This window comes from Lacerta agilis, chromosome 8, assembly GCF_009819535.1.
Source record: "Lacerta agilis isolate rLacAgi1 chromosome 8, rLacAgi1.pri, whole genome shotgun sequence".
NCBI classification, from domain to species: Eukaryota; Metazoa; Chordata; class Lepidosauria; order Squamata; family Lacertidae; genus Lacerta; species Lacerta agilis.
In genome coordinates, this window is record NC_046319.1 from 23171450 (window position 1) to 23184064 (window position 12615).

The 12615-nt window shown below is 50.0% G+C and overlaps 1 protein-coding gene across 3 annotated transcripts in view; it reads left to right on the forward strand.

Annotated features, from left to right (window-relative positions):
* Nucleotides 1–12615, forward strand: part of DNAJC11 (DnaJ heat shock protein family (Hsp40) member C11) — a 53668-nt gene that overhangs the window by 38486 nt on the left and 2567 nt on the right. For all 3 annotated transcript variants that reach the window (XM_033156535.1, XM_033156536.1, XM_033156537.1), the window contains 9 exons: nucleotides 697–825; nucleotides 2392–2514; nucleotides 2998–3071; nucleotides 6316–6505; nucleotides 7006–7091; nucleotides 7436–7552; nucleotides 8952–9107; nucleotides 9813–9882; nucleotides 11856–11913. In XM_033156535.1, the coding sequence (XP_033012426.1) occupies nucleotides 697–825; nucleotides 2392–2514; nucleotides 2998–3071; nucleotides 6316–6505; nucleotides 7006–7091; nucleotides 7436–7552; nucleotides 8952–9107; nucleotides 9813–9882; nucleotides 11856–11913 (1003 nt within the window). The remainder of the gene's footprint in view (nucleotides 1–696; nucleotides 826–2391; nucleotides 2515–2997; nucleotides 3072–6315; nucleotides 6506–7005; nucleotides 7092–7435; nucleotides 7553–8951; nucleotides 9108–9812; nucleotides 9883–11855; nucleotides 11914–12615) is intronic.

Consider the following 12615-nt stretch of genomic DNA (forward strand, 5'->3'; position numbering starts at 1 on the left):
CAGTTCTAGAGCAACGTAGCAAGGAGGCAAGACTTTCCTGCTTGGAGTTTACAGGCTGAATTTGGCAGAGAAGATAGGGGTGGGCACGTAGTTAGACTACGGAACTCACTGCCACAGGAGTCAGCAACAGCCACCAGCTGGGATGCCTTGGAAAGAGGGTTGGATGAATACTTAAGGCTATCAGTGGCAACTGGCTGTGACGGCTATGCCGTACCTCCACATCTGGAAGCAGTAATGCTTCTGAATGCCAGTTGCTGGAAGCCACAGGAGGAGACAGGGTTTCTCATAGGGGCATCTGACTGGCCACTGTGACAACAGGATGCTGGACTTGGATGGGCCACCAGCCTGATCCAGCAGGCTTCCCTGGAACAAATGCAGGGATAACCATTTGAAGGTGCTTAAAACTGGCCCATGTCTTTCAGTGTTAAGATCTCTGGTAACGAATTAAGGTTTTCCCCAATGGGATAGGGATGAACGTAAGGAATTGCAGCTGCAAGTGAGCATTTGGAGGTTAAGCATAAGATCTTGTCGGCTAAGGGGGTGGGCTTTCAGAAGGGCTTGCAAAGGAAATGGCAGAGCAAAGTTTTTTCTTGCTGTTCCAGGCAGAAGAAGACTGGCCGCCGAAGAGAGCAAGGCATTGAAACAGCTGAGCACAATGCCATTTAACACCAAGGGCTTGTTTCTTTGTTTCTCCAGGGGACAATTAGCGTTGGAATAGACGCCACTGACCTCTTTGATCGGTACGATGAGGAGTACGAAGAAGTGCCAGGGAGCAGCTTTCCCCATGTTGAAATTAACAAAATGCACATATCGCAGTCCATCGAGGTAAAGTATAAATAGTGTGTGTGTGTGTGTGTGTGAGAGAGAGAGAGAGAGAGAGAGAGAGAGAAATTAAAAAGGGTTTCTCTGTTAATGAGGCACCTCAGCACAGAGCAATGGGAAATGAAATCTGGCTCTGGGATGCAATTATCTGTTTTGAAATGGCACCGGAGGAAGTGGGAAAGGGAAGGTTCACTTGCGGCTGAGCCCATGTGCTGTCAGAGTCTCTCATGCGCTCAAGTGCTGTCCATTTGTATGCCACACACCTCCCATCTCTAGAAGCAGAGAGTCTTCACAGGCTCTGCGTGTGTTGCTTAAAAGCTGTTTCCCGGGCAAAGGGTGTTAGTAGTAGTTAAAAAAAGGTATGGTAAAGGACCCCTGGGTGGTTAAGTCCAGTCGAAGGTGACTGGGGTGTGGCGCTCATCTCACATTTTAGGCTGAGGGAGCCAGTGTTTGTCCACAGACAGCTTTCATGGCCAGCATAACTAAACCGCTTCAGGCGCAACAGAACACCGTGACGGAAACTAGAGCACACGGTAATGCTGTTTACCTTCCTGCCTCAGCAGTACCTATTTATCTACTTGCACTGGTATGCTTTTGAACAGCTAGGTTGACAGAAGCTGGGACAGAGCAACGGGAGCTCACCCCATTGCATGGATTCGAACCGCCGACCTTCTGAATGGCAAGCCCAAGAGGCTCAGTGGTTTAGACCACAGCGCCACCTGCATCCCGCTTTTGGTAGTAGTGGGGAAGCCCAAAGACTATTCTCTGCTTCTTCTGCACACTTGGTCAGCATCCCCTGCCCACTGTTAGTTGAGCTGCAATATGATGGAGCATTCCAGGACATGCCAAGGACAGCAAGTGGTGGAGAGGCATTCATAAAACTAGTCAACAGCGCAGCTTCTGAGAGGGTCGAATGCCAGGAGGCTGAGCATACGGTGGACTTATTCAGTAGTTTGGTTGAATCATCACACCTCAAGTCTTGTCTAAGTGTGTATCTGCAGCAGATGATGGCTCTCAAATTCACCGATTAATCTGATTCCACGTCTTGGGCATGTATGTCTACCCCTCCTACGTGCAGAGAGCATCCGTGCACCACACATTCTACCCACGTAGATGAGGCCACACAGTGTTGGGGCATAGAGTGTTGTTCCCACTGTGGCCAACCAAATGCCTGCAGGGAACCTGCAAGCAGGAACCAAGAACAAGAACACTCTCCTATCCTGTGGTTTCCAAAAACTGGTATTCAGAATCATTGCTGCCTCTTAAGTGTGGAGGCGGAGCACAGCTGTCATGGCTTGCCATCAGTAGCTTTCTCCTCCATGAACTTGTCTCCTTTGTGCAGAGAGCATCAGTGCACACAGAGTTACGTTACGCTCTCCCTGTACCCACTCAGGTGAGGCCACCTGGTGTTGAGGCAGCATCTTAAGTATTCATTTATATGGGAGACTGAAAAGGGGTGCCAACCAGGCGGGTCTGCTTTTGGTGACACCTGCCACTGAGAGTGAGGCCTGCTGTAGATTGTGCAGGACTCCTATGAGCTGCAACAAGACAGCTGCCTTTCTCTTGCAGGCTCCACTGACAGCCACAGACACTGCGATATTGTCGGGAAACCTCTCAACGCAGAACGGGAATGGAGGCGGCTCTGTGAACTTGGCTCTGAGGCGTGTGACGTCTGCCAAAGGCTGGGGAGAGGTAAGAGGGCTGGTTTCTCCCAGTTTTCACCCTGTTTCTTGCTGCTGCTGCTGCTGCTGCTGCTGCTGCTGCTGCTGCTGCTGCTCTTTCTCTGTCTTTCTTGTTGGTGGGAGGTCACTGATTTTCCTGTTTTAGGGCACCCAGAGCCCTCTTTTTTCACTCTCTCGAAGCTGGGCAATTTCACTGTGCTGGACTAGGCTACCATGTGGATTTGCACAGCTAACTTCCTGCTGTGAGCACTGCTGTGTTCCAGGGGAGGAAGCACCACCTGCCTCCTCTCCCTGGCCATGCACTCCAGTGCCTATCCAGGCGTCCCGAGTTGCTGCCATAGAGGAGTAGTTAAAGGCAGCTTGTACCAGTGAAGGGCTGTGGGCAGCTCACGACAGTGAGCTCTCTGACCAGCCCCAGAGCTTAACTGAGTCGCACTGATCTCACCTCTGTAGCTGTTGCTTCCTAACTCTCGTCCGTCTTCTTTTTGTGCAGATAGAGTTCGGAGCTGGAGACCTCCAGGGGCCTTTGTTTGGCCTGAAGGTGTTTCGGAATCTTACACAAAGATGGTAAGACTTAGAAAGGGGCGGAGGACAACCTTCCACCCACTAGAAGGAACAGGACTGATTTGTGATGTTATTATTTTTATTTTATTTATATCCCACCCATCTGGCTGGGTTTTCCCAGCCACTTTGGGCGGCTTACAGCATATATAAAAATACAACCGAACATCAAACCTTAAAAAAAACAGAATATGCAACCAATTATTCATCACTATCTCTATGTGTCTCTTGCATCTACAGGCAACCAGCCAACATACACAGTGGCACCGATATTAACCACCCACAGTGCCATTCAGTGTTTGACACCAGTAGGATGCCAGTTTTCAATCATATGGCTACCTTTTCTTTCAGGGCCCTGGTGCCCCTCTCAGAAAATACATGGCAGGCTGAAATGTAAATAATGTAACCATGCCAAACCTAGGGATTCAGAGATGTAGAATCGTTTGCTGTATTGAGTTCTTTCTTATGAAAGAGGTCCATGGTGGATCCAAGGTCCGTCTAGCACAGGGGTCCCCAAACTAAGGCCCATGGGCCGGATACGGTCCAAGTGATTTTATCCGGCCCGCAGCGACGCCCACTGCCGATGCCCACTCTTACTGGCGCGGCTGCCTACTTCCGGGTTGGCGGAGCACCGGAAATAGCTTGTGCACATGCACAAGTGTCATTTCTGGCGCACTTCCGGGTTGGAGGAGGTGCATGCGCACAAGCTCCGCCAACCCGGAAGTGCAACAGAAATAGTGTGTGTGCACATGTATGGGTGCACGCTCTCCTGCCCTCCGGCCCGCTGCGCGATCGGCGCTGGAGGAACTGGCCCAAGGCCGGGTAAGTTGGCCAACCCCTGGTCTAGCAACTCCATATGAAAGTGCTTTTCAGCCGATGCCGCAAAGTATAGTCTTGAAACAGGAGCAGGTGCCTGCAAAGTGTCCCTGGCCTTCCAGTGAGACAGACAGCTGCCTCTCGTAGGCCCTACAGTTTGGAAAAGGCAGGAAAGAGGATCAAGTGTCTCTCCCTCTTCTTTCATTCTCTCTTTCTCAAAAGGACAAGTCAGTATTAGTAGGGAAGCCTCCCCCCGTCCCCAGCTGCGTGAACTCTCCCCAAGCACAAATTGAACTTGGGAGAGACAGCAAGGGTCACCATGTTGCCCCTTGTGTTGCTTGAACCCCAGCCCCATTTCCCCTGTCAGGTTTAAGGGATCTACTCTGGCAACCCCTGGGAGTTAGTGCCAACTACCAAAGAGAGGGATCTCTGAATTTCTCACCCACGTTTATTCCTCTGTATTTCTGTTCCAGCTGGATTTTCCTTGACCCTCCAGTTGTCATTTTGTTTGTTAGAGGTGAGAGAGGAAAATGCAAAAAGAAGGGAGTGTAGTATGGGAAAGAGAAAAGCTTACACAGGAAGTTTACAATATTCAAAGTGGGTTGCAGGTTAGGACTAAACTTGGATCAATGGCTCTGCTCTGCCTCCACGGTTGGAGGCAATAAATGCTTCTGAATACCAGTTGCTGGAAACGGCAGGAAGGGAGAGTGTGCTTGCCCCTGAGTCCTGCTTGTCCATCGTCATGAGCCTCTTCTTTCCTGGGGTGCAATATCCCTCTGTGGCCAGAAGATGGCCTTTGCTTCTGCCTTAGCTCATATCTTTCCAAAAGGAATTATTGGAAAAGTTGCCACTATTGACAGCTTCCAGTTTAGTTCCTAATGGGCAGCAAGCTCAAGCCCAGCTATCACGCTGATCCAAAGCTGCCCAGTGCTGCCATCATTGATGGGCAGCAGCTGTCTGGGGTCTTTGGCCTGGAGCTGCCAGTGTTATAAGAAAATACCTCTTAATTCCCTTATGGGGTATCTAGAGCCCGTAGAGAGTCCCTCAGGAGAGCTCTTGGTCAGAGAGAAAGCAGAGGTCAACCAGAGTATATTGAAAGCAAAGCCTGCTAGTAAATCTGATCTTTATTAAAGGAAATAAACGGTTGCAACAGGGTCCCCGCTCACCACACGCAGGAGGGAGGAGACCCCTGAACAATGGTGTGCAAGCCCCTGTAAATACTTTTGAAAGTCTCTTGAAAGCCCAAGACCACCCTCCTGATAATGCCTTACTTGATTGCATTTTCTGAGTAGCCTGGCCATTCCTTTGAGATGGTAAATACTTAAGTTCCTGAAGCTCTTACACATATTGAATCCTGAATCTCTTACACATATAGTGTGCTCAGCCTAACAGATACTTGCCAGACTGTATTTGCAGGGGGGTGTAAGCCCCTACAGTCCAAAGACAATTGGAAAGCTTTTCCCATTTCCTTCCTCCTTGCAGAGAAATATTTGAGGTCAATTTGGGAGAGTCAAAATGGCTTCAGGATTGCTCTCCTGTACTGTTTCAGACACGTGGTTTATATACTTAAGTATGTGTGTTTGGCTTGTACATTTATGAACATTTATTCTATATTTGAGACCTTAGAATTATTATAACACCAGGGAGTGACCTGCAACACCTGTGCTCTGCCACGGAACAGTGGCCAGTTAATAACTGACTCCACACATTTCCTAGATCTACAAGTGTCAGCAGAGATGACAGTACATGCCTGGGCTAGCAGAAGGAAGGGCAGTGCAATAGTGAACTGCAACACGGGGGCCAGTAACTGCTGCTCGTTACTGTTTCATTCCGGGCATCTGTTGTGTGGGCATGCAGCAGTTGGAATGGATAGGGTCCAGTTGCCCTGTGGGTTGACTCTGGCAGAGCCGACCCATACCCTTGAGATGGCCCCTGTGTCAATTTGTCCTTGGCATAGCATGCAGCTGACTCCATTCTTCTGGCCCAGCACATTTCCTAGAGAGCAGAGGCAGAGAGTGTGCTGTTTGCTGGCGTTTTGCCCCCAAAGAGAACAGGGCAGCTTGGTTTGATGTGTGGGGCTCCATGTACACATCAGAGCATGACGGGAGCTTTGAGCAGCTTCCAGAATCACAAGCTGATAATCCTCCTCTTATCCTTTCCCAACTCCCAAGAGATGTTGCTGGAGAAGGAGGAGGTGTGCATGTCCATCTGTAAGTTGGAGGCTCTAATTGAAGCTGGGATAACTTGCCTCCTGCACACCTCAAGCTCTCATGGCCTTAAAAAGGGAATGGATGTGGCTGTAGCTAGGGAGCAGGGTGTAGCTGGGAGAGGCTCCTCGTGAGCAGCAGTTGCCTAAACAGGAGAGGGAAAACCATCCGGTTTCACTGAGACGATTTTCCTTCTAAGCCTCTTCCTGCCATCCCCTTGTTCACAGCTTTGTCACGACAAGCTGTGCGCTGCAGTTCTCCTCCCGAGGGATCCGCCCGGGCCTTACAACCGTCCTGGCAAGGAACCTGGACAAGAACACCATGGGCTACTTGCAGTGGCGCTGGGGCATTCAGTCAGCAATGAATACAAGCATTGTCCGGGACACCAAAACTAGCCACTTCACAATGGCATTTCAGGTAGGGCGGCCCTCTTTCCTTTGGCTCCAACTGTTCTTTGCAATTATTGTCTGCTCTTTGAGGGTGGGGGAGACCTGTGCTAGTAACTCAGGGAGTCTTTTGAGTTGAAGTGGAGCGACTTGAATTGATAAGTTGCCTCTTTGGATCTAATGGTTGGCCTGTGACTCTGGGGGTTAAGAGGGGGATGAGGCTTCATCTACTCCTGAGGAATCTGTGTGGGCCACCCAACTGTTTATACCTGAGCCATGCTCCACAGTGTGGTCTCTGAACATGGCTGTGTGAACAACCCTACCCTACTGCATGAAATGGACCAGTCTGCCTATAAAGTTACCTAAACCACGACTTGGTCTCTTGACAGTGAGTTGCATGAATGAATTAGGGATCTACTGCCAGTAGGCAAGGGACAGAAAGTGTGTTGGCATATATGTGTGAATGCGAGGGAGACAGAAGCGAAGGAAGAAAGAGGGTTCGCTGACCTTCCTGTTTCTCTCATGCCACAGCTGGGCATCCCTCACTCCTTCATGATGGTCAGTTACCAGCACAAGTTTCAGGACGAGGATCAGACGCGAGTGAAAGGATCTCTCAAGTAAGTCCCAGCCCAGAGGGTTGCCCCTGGCAGGTATAACTAGCAGGCAGGAGGCAGCTCTTGGCATAGGGGTTTGCGCAAGGGAGTCAGCCTCTTGCAATGGTTGCTTTAAGGATGCATGGGCAAGAGGTTGGCATCCTTCTGCAGCTGCAGTGCTCATCATCTGGAAACCAGATGTAGCAGGCATGCCAGGTGCTGCTGCAGTGCCTCTTTATTTCTGGAGGGGAAGGGAGACCCATCAGGCAAGGGGGTGAGTTGGCAAGGTATATTAAAGATGAGACTCAGTGATCTCAGGAGGCAGAGCCTGTCCCTCTGCTTAGTGTTCACAAATGCTTTTGTTTCAGAGCTGGTTTCTTTGGGACCATTGTGGAATATGGGGCGGAGCGGAAAATCTCCAGGCACAGCATCCTTGGAGCCACCGTCAGTGTTGGCGTACCCCAGGGAGTCTCTCTGAAAATCAAGTGAGTTGGCAGCCTGAGTTCTGGGGCTGCTTTCCACAGACTGCTGCCCTCTGGCTGCCCTGGACAGCAGCAGTCTTCAGCACCAGGTTGGGGAAGGTTGTTCTAGGGAGCGGCTCCTCCTGCCTCTGGTTTGGCATTTTGCTGCTGGTACTTACTGAGGGACTCCATGGAAAGCCACTGGACTGAACTGCATGTAAGGGTTGGCATTCTTAGGCCCCTTTGCCAAGTCCCACTTCTCAGCACGATGCCCACTGCCAGCTCCTCGAGCCCCTGGGCCTTGCCCCTCCACAGGACTAGTAGTTCAGAATGAACGCACTATGTTTGTGTGTTGACCTGCACCCAGGCTGTAGAGCCAGAGGAGGGCTCTATGAGTTTGAGATTTGCGGAAGTGCCAGGGAAGATCAGTTCTAATGCTTTATTAAAGAAGAGAAATAGACCTACAGCGAGAAGCAGCCTGTCAGTTCCCTTGCCCTTGCAGATATGGGATGGATGCTACAGCAAGTAGGCTCCACAGCAAGGAGGTGGCTTGTCCGATGATGGACTGTCTGCACCCAGCCTAAAGCACATACATTGTTTATACACTAAGGCAGGTTACGTCAGCCAACTGACCAGGGGTGCAGGTGGCAGGCACCCAGAACATTACAGAGTTCCTCTTCTGGGCTTTGAGCCCAACATCCCAGTTCCTACAGATAGGGATACCATGAAAGCTAGGCCAATTAGGATATCAAAGCAGGCGTGTGTAAACACATATGCCCCATAGCTACTTCCAATGAATTGTAGGGTTATGTTGAGTACCCACATGGTGTCAGCACAGCTTCTGGAGCAGTTCACCTTCGGGGCAACACAGTATGTCTAATAACCAGACACCTGTTAAAGCTGTGTCTACTGGAGACACTTATCACAACGTGTGCTGCTGTCATTCTGGGTGGCATGTTTCAGTTTTGCCAGCAGAGGGCTCCGGAACACAGCAGAATGGCCTGGGAAAAGCGGGAAGTTGAATGATCGGACTTCAGAGCTTGTCTCTCACTCTCTTCCTGCCCCCTGCTAAAAGAGCTCAGCAGGCTTGAGTAATGAAACATGGAGGAGGGATTGCCTTAAAATTGTGTGCCTGGGCACATGTCATGTAGGTGGGCCCCAGCAGGGTTGGGGCCCTCCTCTTCCTGCTCTAGAGTTCTGGCTGTGGGCCTCCCGCCACTCAAGGCATCCCTTGCCACACCAGGGTCACCAAAGTCCCATTGCCACCTGGCAGCAAATGATTGAGCAGGACAAGGAACCAGAGAGTCGGGCACGCTCTCTCTCTCTCTCCCTCCCCTGGCCCCTTGCGTATTTGAAGCTGGCTCCTGCAGGTTCTCTGTGCCTGCCTTGCCAGCTAACTGCTCTTCTTTCCCCTGCATCTCAGGCTGAACCGAGCCAGCCAGACCTACTTCTTCCCCATCCACTTGACGGATCAGCTGCTGCCCAGTGCGGTCTTCTACGCCACGGCGGGGCCCCTCGTCATCTACTTTGCCATGCACAGGCTCATCATCAGGCCCTACCTGAGGGCGCAGAGGGAGAAGTGAGTGCCCCAAAAGCATTCCCAGCATGCATTGGGGGAGGATAGAGGTGGGACTGACTTGCAAAGCACAGCACAGCAAAGGCAGCTGATGATGGAGGAGAGGGCTGCCCTGTGTGTACATCAGAGGCAGTACATCTCTGGAAACAGGGTGCCGGAGGATGGGGCAGCAAGCGAGGTTTGTAGCATTCCAGGGCTGCTTGTGGTCCTCCTGCAAGTTTCTGGCCGGCCACTGTGGGGGAAGCAGTAGTGGTGGTTTGGCAGAGGGTGGGGGGGGAACATCCTCCTGTTCTTTTCCGCAGAGCTCTCCTGTGAGGGTGGAGGGATTTGTGGAGCGAGAAGAAGGAGCCAGACTCTGGGCTGCAAAGGGGGTATTTCTGTGACTTGCTTAGAAAACCGTCCAAAGAATACCTTCCTGCTCTAGCCAATTAACATGAGATGCGATCCATCACCATTGGGAAGCCCTCATGTTTTGGGGGCCCTTGAAACTTGCAAGAGCAACAGAGAAGTAAGCAGTGTTCCTGTCTAGCTCCTGCTCGTTTCAGTGGGCTTGACTTTCATGAGTCAGGTTGTTCTGCCTTCGTGCAGCATGGCTGCTTCTCTCAGGGAATTGGTTGGGGAAAAGTGGGAAGGGAGGCCAGAAACCTTGGGCAGGTGCCCAGACTACAATGAAACCCTCCTCCTTCCTCTCCCCCACCCAAACATTAGAGAATTGGAGAAGCAGCGGGAGAGCACGGCCAGCGACACTTTGCAGAAGAAGCAGGAAGCAGAAGCCGCAGTGAGTCTCAAGTCTTGCTTCCTTCCCCGTTCCTGGATAATTTAGGGTTCTCTGTGCACTTTCTCCTTGGAATAATTGATCTGGGCTTCACCTCAAGGGCTTTTCTTCCCTTCAAAAAACACTCTGGCAGCTGAGAATACAATGTGGTTGGGTGTTTGAGGAGGTCTGGTGAGTTGCTGCTTCCTAACTCTCCCTTGTGAATTTTGCATAGCCCTCTCACAAATTTTCACTGTTTCTCCTGGCTGTCTTCATTTTTGAAAGCGTTGGGTTTATTTTGTTTTTAATCAGGTTTTTACATAACTGAATCTGTTTTAATTGCCTCATCGCCTGCCTTTACTGGAGAGAGAGAGAGTGTATGTGTGTGTTTTCAAAAATAGAACACATGCAAGAGTGTGACTGTAGCCAGTTTTGGGGGCCAGGGCCACATCTCTGATAGATCATATGCTTTACATGTCCCAGGTTAAGGAATAAGCAATAATTTATTATTGGCCGAGTACATTTTTCAACATACTTGGAATTTGTTTCGGCTACATTGCAATGTAAACATACAAACACTGTTCCACTCACAATACAAAGAAGCAAAGAAATCCCACCCATAATTGACCTCCCCTTCAGCTACACAACTACGAATTTAACAATTTAATGGCACAAGGGAAACGAATTTAACAATTTAATGGCACAAGGGAAAAAGCTGTTCCTGTGCGTGGCCGATTTTGTATATGAAGTCCTGTAGCGACGTCCAGATGGAAGTAAATCAAGCAGATGATGACCGGGATGTAAAGGCTCTGTTACAATTCTCTCTGCTCTCTTCCTAACTTAGATTGTCTCTATTGTAGCATAGATTGTCTCTATTGTAGGCAAGCTAGCACCAATAAGTACCTGACATCTTTTTATTTGTCATTTGCCTCCTTCACACCTGGCATGTGCGCTTCCAAGTGATGTCTTTTGAGATGCACAGTACTGGGCTAGATGTTTCCACCTTGGTCTCATTCAATGTCTAAGGTTTTCACTTATTTCAGATATTTTGACCCTGCCTCTTGATGACAAGCATTCACAAGGCCACTAGTAAATCTAGCCCTTGCTAATGTATTTCTTGTTACAACAAATCTTCATTATCGAGGCTGGGGGTGGGGGGGGGGGACTTTGCCTGGTCACCTCTGGGCAGTGCCAACATCCAGACAGGAGTGCAGGGAGAATCGATCCAAGTGCCTCTGGGCAGGCTGCAGAGTGCACATCCCTCCTGGCTGAGTTACTGTACAATGACAGGCTCCAATTGCATGTGGTAAGGAGGCCTTCAAGATCAGAGGCAGGCAAGAGAACCTGGCATAGCTTTTTGGAGAACACCTTGTCCTGCAACCCTGGAGAGACGAGTGTGACGCAACTCTACACACAAGTGCAGAAATTCACCTCTCTCTGTGAAACATGTTTCCTAGTGCTTGCAAAGTTATGCTTGGGAGCATGTAGGCAGCAAAACCTCTGCAGCTGCTGAGCAAGCCTTAATCTTGCTTAGATCCTGTTCCTCCTCGTGCCCCATGTAGCGTAATGTGTTGAAGGAGAACACATCCCCAAGCCTTGGCCCTTCCCTCCGGTCTTGTTTTTATGAGGTTCCCAGAGAGGAGTTGGGTCTTGCTCTTGATTGTCCTACTGCTGCAGCTCCCACTTTGCCTCTGTGCCTTTGAGCAACACAGTCTAGGGGCTCCCCTCTCAGGTTCTCTCACACATAAAACCAACCCCAGAATGACCAAAGGTCCACCATCCCTGTTGCTTTCCATGAGTTGGAGGGCAACCTTCTGCAGTCTCCTATGATGGAAGAGGCAGAGCGTAGCCCATTCCTGGCTCACATGTTGGTTTTACACAAGTGCAGTCCCTATAAAGGCCTCCTCCTCCTCCTTTTTCCCTTTAGGAATATTTGCAAACACAATAAATAAGCCTTCTTCTTTTGATGCTGAATCCTGGTCTGTCCCCTCACTTAGGTGCGGCTGATGCAGGAATCTGTCCGGAGAATTATTGAGGCCGAAGAAGCCAGGATGGGTAAGGAGTGCTGATTTCCCTTTTCTTCCACCCAGGTCTGCCCTGCAGGCATTTGAGGTGGTTGCACACTTCTGTTTGGGTTCGTAAATGCTACTGTGTTGCTTGCTGCTCTTATGGGGCTTCAGTCATCGAGTTGGAACAGGAAGCACTAAGGGGAAAAAGGTTGTGCCCCAGAATGCTTGCTTTAATGATTCTGGAATACCTATTTGGTTCCAGTTTATCTACAAGGGCATATTCATCCCATATGAGTGGCGGGTGAGCCGTAGGTCCGTGGTGGAGCACCTGCTTTGCATGCAGAAGGTCTCAGGTTCATACTTTGGCATCTCTGGGGTAAGGCAGAAAAAAGACCAATGTCTGAATCCCTGGAGAGCCTATTCCCATTGGCATGGATGAAGCTGAGCTAGAGCATGCTCAGTGTAAGGCACCTCCTATTATTGTACTGTGCAAGCTCAGGCTTTGGTACTAGTTGCAGAAATCAGCAACCCAAGAACCTCAGTAGTTCTTTTAAAAATAAATCAAGGCCCTAGCCTCTAAGGTGGAAGAATATATGGAATCTTAAAAGGGGAGCCTCTATCCCAGTGGAGGGATTTGTGTGCTCATCTGTTTTGATTTTATATAGTAAGAGGCCTGGGCAGACCTCTCTCTCTCTCTCTGTGTGTGTGTGTGTGTCTGTCTCTGTCTCTGTCTCTGTCTCTGTCTCTC